The 21723-nt window shown below is 33.7% G+C and overlaps 1 protein-coding gene across 3 annotated transcripts in view; it reads left to right on the top strand.

Annotated features, from left to right (window-relative positions):
* Positions 1–21473, top strand: part of LOC115224208 (syntaxin) — a 302859-nt gene extending 281386 nt beyond the window's left edge. For 2 of the 3 annotated variants that reach the window (XM_029794984.2, XM_029794983.2), the window contains exon 10: positions 21252–21473. In XM_029794984.2, the coding sequence (XP_029650844.1) occupies positions 21252–21332 (81 nt within the window). In that variant the 3' untranslated portion in view covers positions 21333–21473. Of the gene's footprint in view, positions 1–2507; positions 3195–21251 lie in introns of those variants that run through there. The other variant, XM_029794985.2, reaches the window with a different exon arrangement.
* Positions 21474–21723: the final 250 nt, after the last annotated feature.

A 21723-nucleotide genomic window follows, 5' to 3' on the forward strand; every position in this document is an offset into this window, starting at 1 on the left:
TTGTATTTTTTCCAGCCCCTTACACTCTGAAAGGTCAGTTTTGACCTTCATTCCTCAAGGCTTGATAAAATAAGGTACCAGCAAGTAATAGGGTTGATTTAATCAACAAACTCCTTTCCCAAATTCATTGTCTTGTGCCATTCTTAGAAACAACAAAGGCAGTAGATTGGCAGAACCATTAGAGTATTAGGCAGACTCTTGCTACTATTTCTTCTGGCTCTTCATGTTTTGAGATCAAATCCTGCCAGGGTCAGCTTTGCTTCTCATCCTTTCAATGTCAATAGAAGAAAGTATCAATCAAGTAGCAGAGTTGATTTAATTTAACTAACCCCTTTCTTCGTGATTTCAGGCCTTGTGCCAGCATGTGCAAGAATTATTATTATTATTCTGCCAAAGTCAATTTTGCCTTTCATCTTTTCGGAGTCAATTAAATAAGTACCAGTTATGCACTAGGGTCGATGTAATCAATTTAACCCCTTCCCCCAAATTTGAGGCCTTGTGCCTCCAGTAGAAAGGATTATTATTATTATTATTATTATTAAGCATGCCGGACAAAATGCTTAGCAGCATTTCGTCTGCCTTGATGTTCTGAGTTCAAATTCTGCCAAGGTTGACTTTGACTTTCATCTTTTCAGGGTCAATAAATTAAGTACCAGTAAAGCAATGGGGTTGATGTAATCAACTAGCCCCCTCCCCCAAAATTTCAGGCTTTGTGCCTTTATTAGAAAGGATTATTATCATGAAGATACTGTATTTGCAGGATCAGTGGAGCAACAGACAGAACACTGTACTGATATTCAAGACGTTTTATGTTTGAAAAATTGTTCATAAACTGCAGTTTCTAGCTGCTAGATTTTTCTCGAGGCATTTCTCTATCCATGGCTGTAGTCAGAGATACCAACTGACAATGTCCATGCAGTGGGGGTAACCCCCAAACTATTTAGTTTCAAAGCAGACTTCTTAACTACGTGGCATAACTGCATGCACACACACACACTTATTGAAAAATGAATGCAAACTGTAGTGGGAAGGGAGAATAGTGAATTAACCTAATAATTCTATATTTTAATTGTTAATTAACTAACTTACTAATTAATGTTTCAAAATTTTATGTAATCATTGGTAAATATTTTGTCTGTCCATCAATCTATGTATCTATTTTTCTATCTGCCTCTTCCTACTTCAGTCTCTCTCTCATAATAATTTAGAAATGTCTTTATATTTAATTTTTTTTCATTTAGATTTAAATATTTTTTTCCATTTATTTTCACCTATTTTCAATGTTGCATGTAATTGTTGTAATTGATGTTGTATGCTATATATATAAATACATGCACACACATCCACTCACATATGCATGCACACAGCACAGTATACAATTGCTCACACATGCACACAGACACAACATACACACCCATTCATACGCAATAAACACAGTACACACATACACACCCATTCATACGCAATAAACACAGTACACACATACACACAGATGAGTAAACGAGAGAAGTCTCTACATTAATGCTCAGCATTGGTAGAAATAAGAGCCAAATCTCCTTAGAACTGTAACCTTGTGTCTTAACAAAAGGATGGACACATAACTAACTCCTGGATATGTGAAAAGATCACATAACCATGATTGGAATGACTGGTTGTAGGCCTGCTTGATTTCAGTTGACCTGGGGTTAAATGCTTGCCAACATCCACACACATCCATATATGTATATACGTACATATACTCAAATGCAGACATTTACATGCATGTACACTTATACAGACAATTTTATGTAAATTATCAGATATTTTATTCATAACAAATTAAGTCTTTATATATATATATATATATATATATATATATATATATATATATGCACATGCATACAAAGGGTAGGAGGAGTTTTTGTCAAGGTGGCTCAAACTAATAGGTATGATTTCTGAGTGCTCAAATAGGTGTGCCTCTAAAATTCCGGTTTGAACAGCAATTGAAGTTGTGGTATGTGATTGTCTTGTTCAAAGAACTGCTAGAAGTGGCTTCCCCTTGAGTTGGTAGGTTAAAGTAGTGAGGAAAGGCAAACAACTAGGCAAGACTTAACAAAGACATTTAATTTGATTTAATTTAGCTGCATAACAAATTGTCCTTATCATGTCTTGCCTAATTTGTTAGCCTTACCTCACTACTTTAACCTATACACACACACACACACACACATGAATACATGATGGAAAGCTTGTTTCTTTTATAAAAATTCATGCATACATATATTGTATGCAATGTATGTTGTGCATTAAATATAAAATTAATCATGCAAATGTACCCACACACATACATGTATATACCCACACATGCTCCCTGCATAAACAAACATACACACCAAAGTCACCCATATACATACATTCTCATACCATACATATACACAAATGCACAAACACACACACACACAGTATGTATTTTAAAAGTCACCTGCTTTGTTTATATTTTATTTTATTTTGTTTTATTTTATTTTCAGAAAAAAATCATCATTATCGTCGTCGTAATTTTGTTACTAGGTCTTTTGATTGGTCTGGCCTTTGGTCTTAGCTAGTCTTTCTTTGTGTCCTCATCTATCACGTCTATCTGCGCTCCTCTACACACTTCAATGAGGATTGCACCCGTTATCTGCACTGAATATTCCTACGTCTGTCCGACAACCCAGTGGCTTGCTGTCAGGCAGGCAACCTACTTGGTTACATGGTTACCTCGAAAACAATGCTATGTTTTGTTTTGTTATGTTTTAACTATTATGTTTGACCACCTCTGTCTGTCTGTGTCTCTTCTCATGTCTGTCTGTCTGACTGCTTGTCCCTCTGTCTGTTTGTCCCTGTGTCAATCTGTTTACTATTCAATCATTTTGTATGATTGTACCTTTGATTGTTTTGCTGTGTGAGTGGATTGATAGAATTGAAATAATACCTTGTGGTGTTTGTTGTGGCTTTTTATGTTCTGAGTTCAAATCAGCTGAGGGTCAACTTTACTTTTTATCCTTCCAGGGTTGATAAAATGAAGTACTAATCAGGTATTGGGCTCATATAATTGACTGTTCCTTACCATTTATAAGAAAATATTATTATCATTATTACTAAGGCTGAAGGCAGCAAGCTGGCAGAATCATTAGCATGCTGGGCAAAATGCTTAGCAGTATTTCATCTGTTGCTACGTTCTGGGTTCAAATTCCGCCAAGGTCAACTTTGCCTTTCATCCTTTCAGGGTTAATAAATTGAGTACTGGGGTTGGTGTAATTGACTAGTCCCCTCCCTCCAAATTTCAGGCCTTGTGCCTATAGTAGAAAGGATTATTAAGGTAGTGAACTGGCAGAATCGTTAGCAAGCTAAGCAAAGGGCTTAGTGGCATTTTGTCTGGCTTTATGTTCTGCGTTCAAATTCCACAGAGATCAACTCTGCTTTCATCCCTTTGGGGGTCAATAGAATAAGTACCAGTTGAATACTGGGGTCAATGTTATCACCTAGTCCCCCTCCCCAAAAAACTTCAGGCCTTGTGCTTATAGTAGAAAAGATTATTATTGTTATATTTAAGGTGGTGTGCTGGCAGAATTGTTTAGCACATTGGACAAAATGCTCAGAAGTATTTCTTCCAGTGTTTTTACATTCTGAGTTCAATTTCTGCAAAGGTCGACTTTGCCTTTCATCCTTTCAGAGTCGATAAAATAAATACCAGTGAAGTACTGGGGGGGGGGGGGGGGCGATGTAATCAACCTCCCCCTCCTATCCATAACTGTTGGCCATGTGTCAAGATTTGAAACCATCATTATTATTTCTGATGTCATTAATGTACCAGCTGTTCTCTTCACTGTGAACTAAGATGGTATATTCTATTCAAGTCTTGACGGCTTTGCAGAGACTCTTTGCAATGCCAAGTGATGCTGTTTTCTGGATGTGCTCTGTTTTCATTTTTATGCCTGTCTTTTTCAACCAGTTTTTAATCTCTTTGCTTATTATACCTAAGGCACCAACTATTATTGACACTCTATATACACCCTATTATTATTGCTAAAGCAGCAAGCTGGCAGAATCATTAGCACACCAGACAAACTGCTTAACAGTATTTCTTCCCTCCTTATGTTCCGAGGTCAAATTCTGTGAAGGTCAGCTTTGCCTTTCATCCTTAAGCACAGGGGTCGATGTAATCAACTAGCTCCCTCCCACAAAATTTCAGGCCTTGTGCCTATATTAGAAAGGATTATTGTTATTATTACTATTATGATAGCAAGCTGGTAGAGTTGTTTGCGCATTAGACAAAAGACTTAGCGGCATCACTTTAGATGTTCCGAGTTCAAATGCTACCAAGGTCAACTTTACCTTTCCCTTCCAGTTAAGTTTTGGGGGCCAATGTAATCAACAACTCCTCTTAAAACTGCTGGCTTTGTGCCAAAAGTTTGAAAGGATTATTATTATTATTATAGAAGGCAGTGAGCTGGTAGAAATGTTAGCACGCCAGGTGAAATCCTTAGTGTTATTTTGTCTGTCTATACATTCTGAGTTCAAATTCCACCAAGGTCAACTTTGGCTTTCTGGGTTGATAAATTAAGTACCAATTATCCTCCACCTCTCTCAATATTTCAGGCCTTGTGTCTATAGTAGAAAGGATTATTATTATTGGGTGATTGGCAAAATTAGATACTAAGTTGAAAGTTTTCTACAGTGAAATTTACCTGTCATCCTCCTACAATTGACTTCATCAACTGAACTCCATCTCACCCTGGGCCAACCACATGGTTCTGGGTTCAGTTTCACTGTGTGTCATCCTTGGCAAGTGTCTTCATCAGACCAACAAAAGCCTTGTGAATAGATTTGGTAAATAGAAACTGGAAGAAGCCATTTGTATGTGTGTGTCTACCACTTCCTGACAACCAATGTTGGTTTATGTTCCTTCATCAGCCTTTAAAAAAATAAGTACTGAGGTTGATTTGTTGAACTAAATTCTTTGAGGTGGTACTCCAGCATAGCTGCAGTCTAATGACTGAAACGAGTAAAATGATTATATATACACACGCTAGTATTAAGAATGTGGACAACAAAGAGGGCTATGTACTAAATAGTGGATAAGATAAATTCTTGCTGTATTGAAATTATCTTCCATTAGAGAGAAACTAAACAAACACCTAATGCTGAGCCTTCCCTGCCCTCTGCAACTTCTGTCTCTTATGGCAGCTGTCTTTCTCCTCTCCCTACCTCCTATGTATATATTTTTCTTGTATTATACCCCCTCCCCCACATCTATATATCCCTGTGTTGCTAATGTACGTTTTGGGGCTACTAAGTTGTATGATTGTGTGCATAAATGTATGTATGTGAATGTTTGTACTTGTCATACATATGTGTATAGTTGTGTTTGTATATATAAATGAATGCCTATTGCTTTCTGTTGTCTATATGTATTGTATAATCACACACACACACACAGAGATTTCTGTGTGTATGTGTATCTATGTAAATGTCATATGCATGTATATAGTTTTGTGTATATATATAAATAAATATACACATATTACATTCTGTATTGTATAGTCACATTCTCATACACACAAATTTCTGTGTGTGTGTGTGGCAGGATTATGTTGCATGAAATTACCAATATAAATAAAATACAAATCTGGGGTGGGGGGAATCAAGACTATAATTAAAAAGTAAATTCTAACGACAAGCTTGAAAAAAACCCCCAGAAAATAACCCCTCCCTACAACACTAAATGAATTCTTCCCTTTCCTTATTGCACACTACTTTAAATTATGTCAGCCAAATATCTACTAGAAGAAAATTTATGTGGAAACATTCTTGAAGTTAATATTCAGTGATCAATAACGAATGAGCATATACAGAATGCATTAGTTTATAATTAAAACGAAGGAGAGATAAAATTCAAATTGATGTTACAATTGTTTTAGTAATTGAACATTTTTATTCTATGCAACATATATAAATGTTGTATAGAATAAAAAATGTTCATTTACTCTAAACAATTGTAACATCAATTTGAATTTTATCTCTTTTTCATTTTAATTATATATATCATTATTCGCTCTGCGAAGCATATTTTATGCCTGTTGGATTTATGAAAGACTTCCGTTCATAATCTATTGGAGTTTAACTGATGTTTATTCAGTTAACTGAATACAATACGAACCAGGTTCTTACATGAAGTGTTATTGAGGTGATAGCCTGGACTATAATTATCCCCTCAAATGTAGATATATATATATATGGTGGTTGTCTATTCCTTATGCAGAGTTTGACCACCTCCTGCACCTACACCTTAGCACCATCATGGCATCTGATGTGATTGTTTTAAACCAGACAATGTTCTGAAAAGACACCCACACACACATATATATATATATATATATATATATATATATATAATATATATATATATATATATATATATATATATATATATATATACACATATACACACACACACACACACATAATTGTGGTCTTGCATACAAATACTCTACAATCTGCACCACTTTTTTTTTTAACAGAGGAGAGCATCCTCTATCTATCCACCCACCCACCACCAATTGATTTCCAGCAGAGAATCCTTACCTCTTCCCCAATATCAAATCCTTCTGGATAAGCAAGAATATCTGAGTAAAACACCCTCCCATAACCTGATTATTGACAAGTTAAATTTGCTTCTTTTTTTTAAGGAATTCCATGCAGTGGGATTGGTGGTGGGGGGGGATTGGGCATTTTTTAAGAAGAAAAGGGGTCATTTAAAAATAATATAAAGTAAAAAAAAAAAAGGTTTTTAATTGAAGAAATCCTTCCCCTCCTTCAATCTTTTCTCAAAATAAAAACAAAAAGAACAGCCTCAACAACGAGTACAGGAAAAGAAGACTTGGAGAGCAAGCAGGTAAACTTATGGAGAACATGAGTGAGAGAGATGGAGATGTTGATAGAGAGAGACAAGACTAAGTTTAACAGTTGAAACTTTGTTTTAGAAAAAAATCATTGACATTTTGTTTTATATATATGTGTATATATATATATACACACACACACACATACATACGTGCACACACACACATATATTAGAATTAGTATACAGAAATGCATATATGCTTCTGTATATATATATATATATGTGTGTATAGCTAAATAAGCAAATGAAGAGGTGTATGTGTGTGAATATATGGATATACCCAAATTTGTGTACGAAGAGAGTGTGTGTGTGTATGTATATATATAATGATAATATATATATACATATATGCATATATAGGTACAGGATGTCACCAACTGTAAACAACATGAAGTATGAAAACAAAGTTGAATATGCAAACGAGAGAAAAAATGGAAAACAGGACAAGTAACACAAAGAACAACCCTTCATCAGTTGTCAGCTGTCTATCTACCCCTCATTTTGAGCATTCAACAACAATATGAGTCTTTGGAGACAGTTGGGTCGTTCTTTGTGTTACTTGTCCTGTTTTCCATTTTTTTCTCTCTCACTGTTTGCATAATCAACTCATTTGTTTTCATAATTCATGTTGGAAAACAGAACAAGTAATACAAAGAACAACCCAACTGTCTTCAAAGACTCATATTGTCGTTGAATGCTTGAAATGAGGAGTAGATAGACAGCCGATAACTGATGAAGGGTCGTTCTTTGTGTTACTTGTCCAGTTTCCAATATTTTTTCTCTCGTTGGTTGCGTATTCAACTCGTTTGTTTTTGTACTTCATGACATCCTGTACTCATACATGCATATATATATACACATATATTATTATTTAATTGAATGACACACATCTATTTCCAAGTAAGTTTACATATACACACACACATTCATAATGAATGCATGCGTATGTGTTTGTGTGTTACTATATGTATGATTGCGTGTGTATCTACATATATGTAGATATACATTATAAATATAATGATAGATGCATATATGTAATGTACATGTAGTGAATGTGTATATAAATCCATATATATGCATATATATATATATATAATGAAATTATGCATACTATATATATATATATATATGTGTGTGTATATGACTATGATGAATGTATACATGTGTCTATGATAAATTTGAAAGAAGAAAGTGAAGAAAAAATTTTTCAAATAATAATTATAATTTATAAAATTGGATGAAATATTTTATGTGAATAAAAATTAACAAATAAAACATATGAAATGTGAAGTCTTTGGTTCAGTTTAAACTGGTTTGATCCGATTTGAAATCTATTTTGAATGAACTATTTTTGCTTTACCCATTTGTATTTTAATTCCCTTGTAAAAAAAAAAAAAGACTGTTAATCATTCCTTTTATGTGTGTGTTTTTAATTATTTCATTTTCTTAATAAAAACAATGCAAGTTTTAAAAACAGTACTTATCAATGGATTGTATTGGTACCATGTATTCCAGAATTAGGGCCTCTTCTTCGGGAAATTTTCTCCCTGGAATATTGAAATGCAGGGTATAAGTACAAACTATTGATCTGTATTATTATTATGACTTATCTTGTTTTAACTTTATGAAACAAAACAAATATATATCAGACATTGCTTCATGTGAACTATTAATGTATACAGTGTGGGCCAAAAGTCATGCACCAATGCATTTGACATTTTATTTATACAGCATTATCATTAGTTATTCACGTTTGTTCATCATGTACAAGTACATGTGTATTCATCATTATTTTATTTGTTTTATTGAATTTTAGAAAATCTGAAGGAAGTTTTTGTTCTAGAGCATATTGAATTTTTGTGCATGACTTTTGGCCCACCCTGTATATATAATAAAATCTGTTAGTTGTCTATGAGTCAGGAAAGAAGAACACTATCAAGAAATTTCAAGCAGTTACATTTTATGTATTCAAGAAGTCTATTCTGAATTATGGCATATAACCAGTGGTTTCTCATCTACTATTGCACTTGACAATAGTGAAGTAAATGTGTCCAAAAAGCCTTCTGGCTGGAAGCATGTAGCCTCTTTACTGATGGAGGTAAATATACAGTCTAAGTCAGTTTGATGGTGGGAGTCCTAAAAGTGACCAAGACTGTATTTTTACCTCCATTAGTAAGAGGACGTTAGTAAGAGCAAATCAACCCCAGGACTTATTCTTTGTAAATCTAGTACTTATTCTATTGGTCTCTTTTGCCGAACTGCTAAGGTACAGGCATGTAAACACACCAGCATTGTTTGTCAAGTGATGTTAGGGGGGGGGGACACAAACATATACACACACATGCATATATATATATATACACACACACACACACACGATGGGCTTCTTTCAGTTTCTGTCTACCAAATCCACTCACAAGGCTTTAGTCAGCCTGAGGCTATAGTAGAAGACACTTGCCCAAGGTGCCATGCAGTGGGATTGAACCCAGAACCATAATGATTTTGCAAAAAGTACTTGATACAGTCTCAATATTTGAAGAAAAATTTTCTTGAAATAAAAAATTATTAAATATATAAAAAAATCTTTAAAAAGAAATATGAAATTAATATTTTGGAAGCAAGCTGTTGTATTGTCTGTTTATGGGGTAAAACCCTGTAACACTTGTTTGTAAAACCTGATAGCAAAAGCTCTTACACACACAATATGAAAACCTCTTCCTAACAGAATATGTCTTTTTTCTTTATTATATAATTAATCATTTTTAGTTAAAAAAACATCTTTATATATTTGTGTATTTATTGGGTTGTCCCATAAATAATGCGGGTTTTTTTAATACTTTATTTGTTTTTCAAAGTTAAGATAAATAAAATTCTTTTTTACAATGCTCTTCTATCTGGTAGACTTGCAAGTCCCTCTTCCAAAATACACTTGTCCATGATGAAAAATACTCCTCCAGTACTGTTCTGATCTCATCTACAGAATTCATATTTTTTCCATCCAAATGATTTTGAAGACTACAGAATAAATGATAATCGGATGGAGCATTATTTATGAGATGACCCAATATATGTGTGTGTGTGTATATATATATATATATATATATATATATGCATATTTATATGTATATGTGTGTGTATATATATATATATACTGTTGTTAATAATGACATTAACATAACTATTTCATTCCAGTAGCAAAATCACCCTCAAATTACACCCCATCTTAGAAATAGAAGTACTCATTGGATAATATAGTCCTAGATATACTATATCTAAATATAAAAGCAAAAAAAACCCCAAAAAACAGGTTGATCATGGCTGGAACACTTTTGACCATCAATCTACCTGATCAGGGCTGAACTGAGCTAAAAAATAAACTATGATGGAACTTATAGATGCTCAACAACAGTCTGGATTGTAGAGAAAAAGAATGCATCATGCTCAGTCTTCCACATGTGGTATTACCCTGTTAAGCTACGACATATCAAATTATACAGAATGATATATATATAGGTGGAGTCACGGCTGTATGGTTAAGAAGTTCACTTCCTAACCACATGATTTCAGGTTCAGTCCCACTGCATGGACAAGCATCATTTATGATATGTGCATGGATGGGTACCTGTATCTCCTTCTCTTGATGCGACACAATAGTTGTAAATGAGCATCACATTCATACAAGCAGTAGCCTTCATGTCCAATCTTCCATGAAAACATGACTGGCCTTCGGGAAAAGGTGAAGGTTGGCAACAGGAATTCTTATGTATATCAGTGAAACATGTACACATTGGTGTGAACAACGAGAAAAATATAAAGCAGTGCTCATCAAGTAAAGTCTTTTGTGATAGTTACTCTGCATTGAGTTACAGACACTTCTTGGAATGCAATGATCTAGTTGGAAGTTTGTCGTCAGCTAGACTGTTGTTTGTAAATTGCAAAATAGATACAAATACATGTTTGGTTCGAGTCTACCTTGTTTCCCACTTCCTCATCTGTAAAGTTCGTTGTGGTATTTACTCTGCACCGAATTTGGTAGTATTGATCCATGAGCATTTAAACCAGCTATATCCATTCCAAACATATCTATCTGTTTCATGTTCAAACCAACCAGATTTTGCCTATCCCACTGACCCTACAATGTCATTCTAAAAGTTAAACAATCACAGCATTGAAATCTCCAAGCTACAAGTTAATGCATGATTAATTCAAAACAGTGAGAATCTATAAGCATTACATTTGACAGAGTAATCTGTATGCTAAAGGGTTAAACTGGGTCAAGTGCTTAGTCTACCAACAAAAAACAGGAACAATTCCCATGACAAGCTTCCACATAGTTTTTATTTGCCAAATTCCTCTAAAAATTGCTTTGGTTTCAAGACTATGGTATAAGACTTTCTCAACATTCATCACAAGTGGGATATTGAACCCCAAACCACATATTTGTAAAGCCAACCCCTTAACTATCTGGCAATGTTCGTAATTCGGACTGAGTTCTAAGATTGAATTTTGTCTGACATTCTTCTTAAGTTTAATGTGAGGCTGCATGACCCAATGGTTCAAGTGTTGCACTCATGATTACAAGATTGTGGTTTCAATTCCCAGACTGGGAATTTCCCACTGCTTCAGTCTGCTCAGCTGTAAATGAGTGACTCTGCAATGGACCAGCACCCAGTTCAGGATGGGGTGTCATCTTGATCACTTATATGCTGTGAAAACCAAATAACTGACCCTATGTGTTCCTATGACTTGCGACAGTTCTTGCTTATGTCTAAGGTTAATAAAATAAAATACCAGTAATATTCTAGTGTTTGATATAAAAGACCTTACCTCCACCCCCAAAAATTCTGTCTTGAAATTGTTGATGTTGTTGTTTATATTGTTTTTGCTATTATTAATGTTCATTTCTTATCCTTGATATTATCACCATTGACTTTTGTTGTTAATGATTAATAAGTCATTTGTCATACTTCACAAATATATATATATATATATATATATATATATATATATATATATATATATTTATATATATAAATGTATGTGTATATATATAAGTAAATGTATGTATATATAGTTTTTCCTCCATCTCTAACGTCATGTTACTGCCATGATATTGTGACGGATGGTCCAGGTACATTGTAACAATGAACAAGATAACGATGCAACCATAATAACAATGTAACAATCCAGCAATCAATATTCCAAACAAACTAACCATCCGACACCTTCCAACTTCACTGCAAACTCAACTCAAAGTAACACACAAACTTCACTCTGACCGCTACTATTTATCATCACTTAATCCAGTCTATTTCTCACAAGGGGGTGTTGTGACTCATCACAACATTATATATATATATATAGATAGATACATACACACACACACTATAAATGTTTTACTTTTTTTGCAAGTTTATATAAAAACAATTCAACATTAAATTGAAGAATTAAATTTTTCTTCTGTAGACAATATATTTATTATACTTCTACAAGATGAAGGATGACAGTGACTTCAAAGTTTTGACCTGCTAGTCTTCATTAGAAGTTTAAAATTCACTTTCACCCCTCTTGTAAAAGCTTGATAAATAAACACACACACAATTTGTCAACCAGCTTCACAAGCCATTGGCAGTGGTAGTAGATAATTGCTCAAAGTCCTATGCAGTGGGATGGAACTTGAACTTACATGGTCACAAAGCAAACTTCATTCTGCTATGTTGTTTATAGTAAGCAGAAGAATCTGGGGGAAAAAAACAGGTGTTGAACTGTGTCAACAATTTGGGAGATATAAGCTGTTAATTAGTGAAATAAATTGGTTTGTTGTGAGGGGAAAAGGGGAGGAGAAAGTCTATTGTTTCAGTAGTACTATTTGTTGGAGAGTAATGTTTTCTGATGGTACTGGATAGATAGATAGATTGGGAATAGTGAAGAATAAGGGATTGAGAGATCACAAGATAACTGTTGCACAGCTGTTAAAGAAGGGAGATAATAAGAATTGTATCAATTTTTGGCACAAAGCCTGTAATTCTAGTAGGAGAGAATTAGTTGATTACATCATCATCATCAAAAACCCCAGGATATAACTGTCTCATGTCGTAGGACTGATAGCGTTGAATACCTGGTCTCCATGGGGTATGAGCAACTGAGATGACAACCTTCCTCATGGACAGGACACCAGTCCACTGCAGGGCTTATTTGCAATTTAATGAACTGGAACAAAGTGAAATGAAGTGTTTTTGTCAAGAATACAATGCACCACCTGATCAGGTAATTGAAACCATAACTTTGTAGCTGAGTGCAACATCCTAGCTACTAGGCCATGCACCCCCCATGATAAGTGATTACAAACTAAAATTTGACTTTAACTTCTGTAAGTGGGAAAAACTTTAAATAACATCCAGTGGTGAGCTTTAGCTTGGGATTTTAAGTTTTGGAGAGTATAAAGCTACCCTTTAATCACCCCTATTTCTAGATCTACCTTGGCTATGGGTGGTAGTGTCTGTCAAAAGCCCCACATGGGTGAAATAGCAGAAAATGGTCCTGTGGCTTTGGTATAAAGGATTCAGAGTAGAGCTGGTCCCTGGATGTGTTACATAGATCTACTGGTGTATGGATATGCTTTGAATGTTGTGGTAACCAATCACCTTGCCTAAGCATTAAACAGACCCCTGTGCCCCAAGGGTAAGCCTGAGTGAGCACGATACTTGCAGAGAAAACTAAATAATCCAGCAGAAGGTGACAGGGAACCACTGCTGTATCTTTCTCGGAAAAAAGTAATCTTGAATTTATCTCCTTTACTTGGAGGTCCTTGAGCACTGACTCCTTTGCATGGCACAGAGAGTGAGAGGTGAGATGGGAAGGAAGGCAGAGAGGTGGGGGGAGACAGATGAGGAGGAAGGCAGAGAGCAGGTGAAGATGGGAGAAAAGGAGAGAGAGACATATTAACTGTCATTTTTGTCTATCAGTATTGCAGTTCAAATCAAGGGAACTATCTACTCATTGTATCAATAGCATAAGTGGCTGAGTATACCACACACATTTATACACTCTTTAACATAATCCTTAAGCAAAATCAGTAGCACAAGGCTGATTCTTTGGTTCAGCCTGCACACTTTGTTCCATTTACCCAATGTCACATGCAAAGCTATTGAAGAAAACAGGGTACCATACAGTAAGATTGAACCTTTGAACTAATGACTGTAAAGCAAACACCTTAACCATTTGGCCATATCTACACCTGATAATTTCCAATAACCAAGGCCATTGTCAGCTCAGATGGTCCACTTAAAATTAATGAAAATACATGACTTGGGTAGTAGTCTACTTTTGGCCATATCCCTTCATGATTGTTAAGCGTTGCCATTATTCTTCATCCATGGTTGAGAACATAAGTTTCAGACAAAGTGCTGGGGTTAATGCATCACTGACAAAAATTCCCTCAGTGATACCTTAGCATGGCTGCCATCCAATTACTGAAACCAATAATGGACTTACCACCAGTTGAGAGAGTAGAAGTTTAAAGCTTATTACCTGTGATCAGTCACACCTAGTGCCAAGATTTCATTCAGGCAATTTTTTAGTTTTGTTTTTAATTTAGTTTATGAAACAGCAGCACGAGAAGCTTAATTAATGAAGTAGGGAGTGACATTGCTGTACTTAGAGACATCTCTTTTTAAGGGAACAATTCTGCTCTTTGTCTCTCTGAATCTGACAAAAATTTGCAGCTGGAGTATTGAGAGTGATCTAATTGAAGTAACCTATCTCAAAAATTTGTGCTTTTGGCTTTGTATCCTGAGTTCAAATTCCACCAGTGACCTGAAGGAACAGCCACATACAAATAGCTATTGGTTGTGACCGGTAGCAATGGAGGAAGTATATTTTTGGTAGGGACGGTTGAAGAATTTTACAGATGTGAGAAAGCTTAAGAATGGGAATATTAAAAATAACAAGGAAAAATTTACAATCGTTGTAATGTATGTATCAGTGACATATATAATACACACAACACACACATCATAGGCATGTATATATATATATATATATATATATATATATATATATATATATATAATATATATATATATAGGCATATATATTTATACATATACATACACACACACAAATATAAATGGTTGTATGTACCTGTATATACCTATCTCTTTATACATATATATATCCACATACACATAAATTATATTTAAATGTTCATCTAATCATCTAAATGTACTCATAAAACACACATATATACACGTGTGTGTATGTATGTGTGTGTGTGTGTATATATATATATATAGGTTGTCCCAAAAGTCACTGATGGGTTTCAACTTCTAATAACTTCCTTAACTTTACAAATGCATGCATGAAATTTCGATACAATATAATAAACATAATGGAAATTAATATGCACAAGTCAAATTTTGAAACACCACTACATCACATATGAAAAATTACATTGCTTAAATGGCAGCCATTTCAGCTTCACACACCCTTGCTCTTTTCAAAAATTGCACCATAACACCCTCAAGAGTTTCAGACCCTACTTCTCTGATTTCTCTATTGATGTTCTCCTTCAGTTGCACCAGGGTCTATGGTTTGTTGACACAAACCCTCTCCTTCAGATATCCCCAGAAGAAAAAAATCCAGGCTAGTCAAGTGTGAGGAAAATGAAGGCCAGTTGACATTGCCATAGTGGGAGATTATTCTCTCTCCAAAGCACTGCTGTAGCAACTGCATTGTTTCTCGTGTGGTATGAACAGTTGCCCCCGTTTTGCTGGAACCATGTGTGAGGTCTACTTAGAATGGCCAGGTGCAAAAAGGTCTCAGCCATGGATACCTGAAAGAGAGGGTTTATGTCAACAAACTGGAGACCCTGGTGCAACTGAAGGAGAACATCAATAGAGAAATCAGAGAAGTAGGGTCTGAAATTCTTGAGGGTGTTATGGTGCAAGTTTTGGAAAGAACACAGGCATACAAAGCCGGAAATGGCTGCCATTTAAGTGATGTCATTTTTCATATGTGATGTAGTGGTGTTGCAAAATTTGACTTGTGCATATTCATTTCCATTATGTTCTTTATATTGTATCAAAATTTCGTGCATTTATTTGTAAAGTTAAGCAAGTTATTAAAAATTGAAAACCATCAGTGACTTTTGGGACACCCTGCATATAATTGTAGTTACATATCAATGGCCTAATACAACTTTGCAACTCACAAGACATTTACTTTATCTGGAGTCCCTCACAACTTTATCCAGATTCTTTGGGGGCATAAACTATAAGGATACAGATGTGTTGACCTCCACATGAAATATCCTGTAAGTTGCAAATGCCATGGAGGTGAAACAACTACCCATTGCTATTGAACACATTAATGCTTTATACTTTGCTGACATCTTAGCCTGTACTATTGTTGTGCGTGTGTATATACATACACTACCGTCAGAAATTAATTAGCACCCTTGATTTGCTCTTCACTCAAGGTATGTGCTGTCACCTAGTGGCTATATCTCGAACTATTGCTTTGTTGCGAGTTCACTGTTGCGCAGAACGATGACGTAACTTTGTTTGCAGAGCAGTTTGAGAGTCTACAGCCTTATGATGTTGACATAGCAGTGCAACAACTTGGAGTGCAGATGCAGACAAATCTTCCTTTGTTTAATAGATATAGGTAGCGCCTCGCAAGGACCGAAATCACACCATACTAAGTTTTCTCATCGCGTAAGACGTTTTGAACAGCTCATAAGGTTAATTGATTTAACCTATTTAATGTAGAAATTTGAGAAGTGCTAATTAATTTCTGACGCAAGTGTACATATATATATATATATATATATAATGTATTTGCTTATATATTGTTTATATTTAAATGCATTTATACACACACACACATTCTAATGTTTCTTCATATATATATATATATAAATATATATATATATATATATATATATGCACACATAATATATGCATATATATATATACACACACATATATATACATATATATGTATACACATATATATATACATAAATATGTATACACGTGTATATATATATATATATATATATATATATATTTATATATTATACATATGTGTGTGCACATATGTTAAGTTTCATATTCAGATACGTTCATGTGTGTGTGTGTGTGTAGAGAGAGAGAGAGAGAAAGAGAGAGGGAGAGAGATAATGATGCAAATAAACAAATGAATCTGCTTAGGCTAGATATACATACATGTATACATGTAATTACAGAGAAAACAAAGACTGGAAATGTTCAGACAATGAATATTTATGTATAAATATATAAATATTTGTATATTAACAGAGTAAAGTTACAAAGATACAGAAAACTAAGGGGAGAAGGTATGTTGTTACAGGTCTGACAGCTGTTTCTCCCTTTAATTTTCTGTCTTTGTTATTATATAAATATCTATATAATTATACAGGAATATTCATTGTCTGAATAGCTTCAGTCTTTGTTTTCTCTCTATTGTGTTTTTACATCTAGCCCAAAGGTTTCATTTGTTTATTTGCATCATTATCTCCAAATCTGCTCACCTGGATTTCTCATATACCCATCCTTTACCTCACAGACTTAGTACTTGGTTAAGATTTGAGAGTTAAGTTCAAATGATTTGAGCGCTATACAGTGTTTTCTATATTGAACATCTCTGGATCTCTCTCTCTCTTTATATATATATATTTATAAATATATATCATACAAGCATGGAACACTTACATCCAGTACATGGATTTTCCTGCCGGTGTCAGATATCATTTTTTGTAATTTACAGCTACTGGTTGTTAGCTGTCGTACATGTCAATTACAGGAAAGGAACACTGTCAGTGCAACCTAACAAAAATTGCCAGGTCACCAAACCATTCACCTGTTGAAGGGGTACAACTCTACTTGATTTAATTATGAGATTTCAGTAAAAGCAAAAATTGTTACATGGAGTTAAAATTAAAAATGAAAAAAAAAAACAACACATATATATTGCGGGGTTAAATACTTAGGGGTTACACTGATAGTGTTTTTTTTTCCTCTAGTAGACATGTATGTTAGCTAATGAACTGTAGTTGTAAATCATAAAAATTATCCGATGCTGCTGGGAAAATCCAAGAACTAGACATACATGTTCTATGCTTGTGTTACATATTAAATGTCATCCTTTATTCCAATGCTATTCTAAGTTTTGTAAAGTCTATTTCTTTTGTTGTTACACATGTGGTTTGTCGGCATGTATGTATCTATATATATATATATATATATATATATATATACATACTTACATACATACATACATACATACATACATACATACACATTTACATAAAGTTAAATATATGCCCAGTCATAGAATGACCAATGGTTTCACATCCGTAAAACATTTAGCTTAATTGACGACTCAGACTCTTATGATTGAGGGCATAGAATCTGACAAGTCGTCTATAAAGCCAAGAGCTTTATGGGTGCAAAACCATTGGTCATGCTATGACCATATATCTAACTTCATGTAAATACATTACTGCTCTAACTTTTAGAGTGTGCTACTTTTTCAGACACACACACACATATATATTTGTATGTATTGAAAAAAGCTCTTTTATACAGGTTCATTAAAAATACAATTATCCTCCAGTTTTATCTGTTTTTATTACAGATTTTTCATATTTTCATCTTAGTTTATTGTAGTTAGTTCAGAAAAATAAAGCTCCTCAATGCATATTCAATAATTTCAGACATTTACAGTTTCATTTGCAAGAATTGAAACAGACATGGTGTCCACATTACTTCTTATAGGCGGGTCAAATTTTTGTAAACTTTTCACCACAAACAAGATCCCTTTACTTTCCATGTGCTTATATACAGTTCAGTAAAATAAAAACTACAAAAACAAAACAACTCCCCCCCAGTTCATAATATCCCAAATACCTACACATTCAGTTCCTATGAAGAATACACACTAGAGAAATATAGTACAAGGTCATCTGAGGAATTCATACAGATTTTAGAAGAAACCAATACGTCAGATACCATCTCCTCTATATGTGTAGAAAGCTTGTTCACTAACGTCCTAGTGACAGAAACCATAGAAATAATATTGAAGAATGTATATGAACTCCAAAAAAAATATAATAATTTAGGTATTAAAATATACTCAAGATGGGAACAACTGAAGTACCTTTTCACTACCTGTAAACTAATTTAATCAAGCAAACAAATGGACTACCCATAGGTTAGCTTTTAGGACTTATATTTGTGGCATTCTGCTTATTCACAATAGAGAACAGAATAATAACAAAACATAAGTACATAATATACACAAACTATATATATTTTATTCTTGTGGTAATGGATACATTATAGGTTACTGAAAGACTAAAAGAAGACTCAGAAAACAACTCTGTATTTAAAATATAACAGCCAGAATGATACAAATAAGACCCAGTTTTTAGTGAAAAGAGAAACAGATACATTGCTACAGTATACACCAAAGAATCAGACAAATGCATATAGCTGCTTAGAGAAAGCCTACACAACTATAAGATGTTAGTAGTAAAATCACTCCTAAAAAGAGCATTTAATTTCTCATTCACAAACAAAACACTAGAGAAAGAAATCCATGGAATAAACAAGCATTAATTACAACAATGGATATTTCAGATGATGCAAGAGAAGAATACAGGCACAAATACAACAAACACACAGTGTATGCTGAACAGATGTATACAAATCACACACAAAATTTATATGAATCAAATGCATAAGAAATATCAAACAGATAAATACATAATCAAAAACCTTGTAATAATAGAACACAGAATGCATCACACTCAATCATAAATTAATGATTTACTTCCAGAACACACAAACCAAACTTTTCTTTATCAATAACACACCACAAGCATGTAAGCCTGAGAACAAGCTACTAATGACCAACATAATCTACAAATTGTAAACCTGGAAGTGGAGAACCTCGGGACTCCAGCTGTTACATTGGACATACTAATATAACACTTTCTCTTAGACCTACCATGCATTTACAAGGAACAAATCACAACCCACTACGTCACAGACAGCAAAACAAAGTTGGATAAAAAAAAAAATCAGAGGAGAATACATGCTTATTGTATGAACTTCCTCACAAAACTAGCACTCTGTCGGTTACAATGACAAGGGTTCCAGTTGATCCGATTAACGGAACAGCTTGCTCATGAAATTAACATGTAAATGGCTGACCTGAGCACTCCACAAACATATGTGTCCTTAACATAGTTCTCAGGGAGTTTCAGCATGAGAAAGAATGTAACAAAGCTGGCCCTTTTAAATACAGGTACTACTCATTTTTGTCAGCTGAGTGGACTGGAACAATGTGAAAAAAAAGTGTCTTGCTGAAAGACACATGTTGCTGGGAATTGAACTCACAGCTTTATGATTGTGAGCCAATTATCCTAACCGTTAAGCCATGTGCCTCACAAAAATAGAAGATTAATCACAGATGCCATGCTCATATCACAACACAATGCCAAAATAAACACAAGCAATACACACATCAAAAAAAAAAAAATGTAACAGGTGCCTACTGACAGGAAAACTTAATGGTAAAAAAAAAAATTGAAAGAAATCTACATAAATTTGACCACAACAAAAATCTACATAACTACTGATGTGGAAGCCTAACTGCCTTAATTAACTTTGGCTGAATCTACAAAAACTCAGTCAGTTTGTAAGAAGCAACAGAGACACCAAATGTATTTCAGTTCTTGGAAAAAAAAACTGTGAAGATCTGGAAATGTTGAATATGAATTTTGCAGCTTTATTATTCCAAACTAATCACAAGAAACTGAGAGGAAAATATGAAAAATGTCTTATAAAACAATAAAACTGGAACACAGTTATGATTTTAATCAAGCTTAAACACACACATTCATCTATATATATATATATATATATATATATATATATATATATACACACATACATACATACATACATACATACATACACACACACAAATGTATATTATTAAATGTTCATGATTTCATATATTTCATATTAACATTCATGTTTAAATGCTTGTATATATAATATTTAATTCATCAATGAAATGCTTATTTCTGTGTATATGCAAGTTTTTGTATGTTGCAAATATGTATGTTTGTGTATGTGCACATATATATATATGTATATATATATATATATATATATATATATATATATATATATATATATATATACACACACACACATATAGGCATATATATACATATACACATTTATTTATGTATTTTTTCTATATTTTTTTCTTTCTCCTTTCTCTTTTGCAGAAGAAAATCGCTATCCTGGTTTGTCTGATCATTTTGGTTTTAGTTATCATTTCGACAGTGGGCGGAGTTTTTGGTGGTTGAGGGTTGAAGGGGTCAGCATTATGTTTTCACCTGAACCTATCAAACCTTCTCCAACCCACTGTCACTTCACTTTTTACTCTCCTTCTTTCTCTCTCTTTCTCACATACATTCACACACACATGCATACCTACATACACTGAACACATACGCACACATATATAATATATATATATATATATATACATACATACGTGTGTATATTTATATATATATATATATATAACATATATATATATTACATTTATATATATACATATATATTATATTACATATATTATATATACGTATATATTATATATACATATATATTATATATACATATATATTAATACACATATATAATTATATATACATATATAGATATATATATATATATTATATATATGCATAT

This window comes from Octopus sinensis, linkage group LG25, assembly GCF_006345805.1.
Source record: "Octopus sinensis linkage group LG25, ASM634580v1, whole genome shotgun sequence".
Classification (NCBI taxonomy): Eukaryota; Metazoa; Mollusca; class Cephalopoda; order Octopoda; family Octopodidae; genus Octopus; species Octopus sinensis.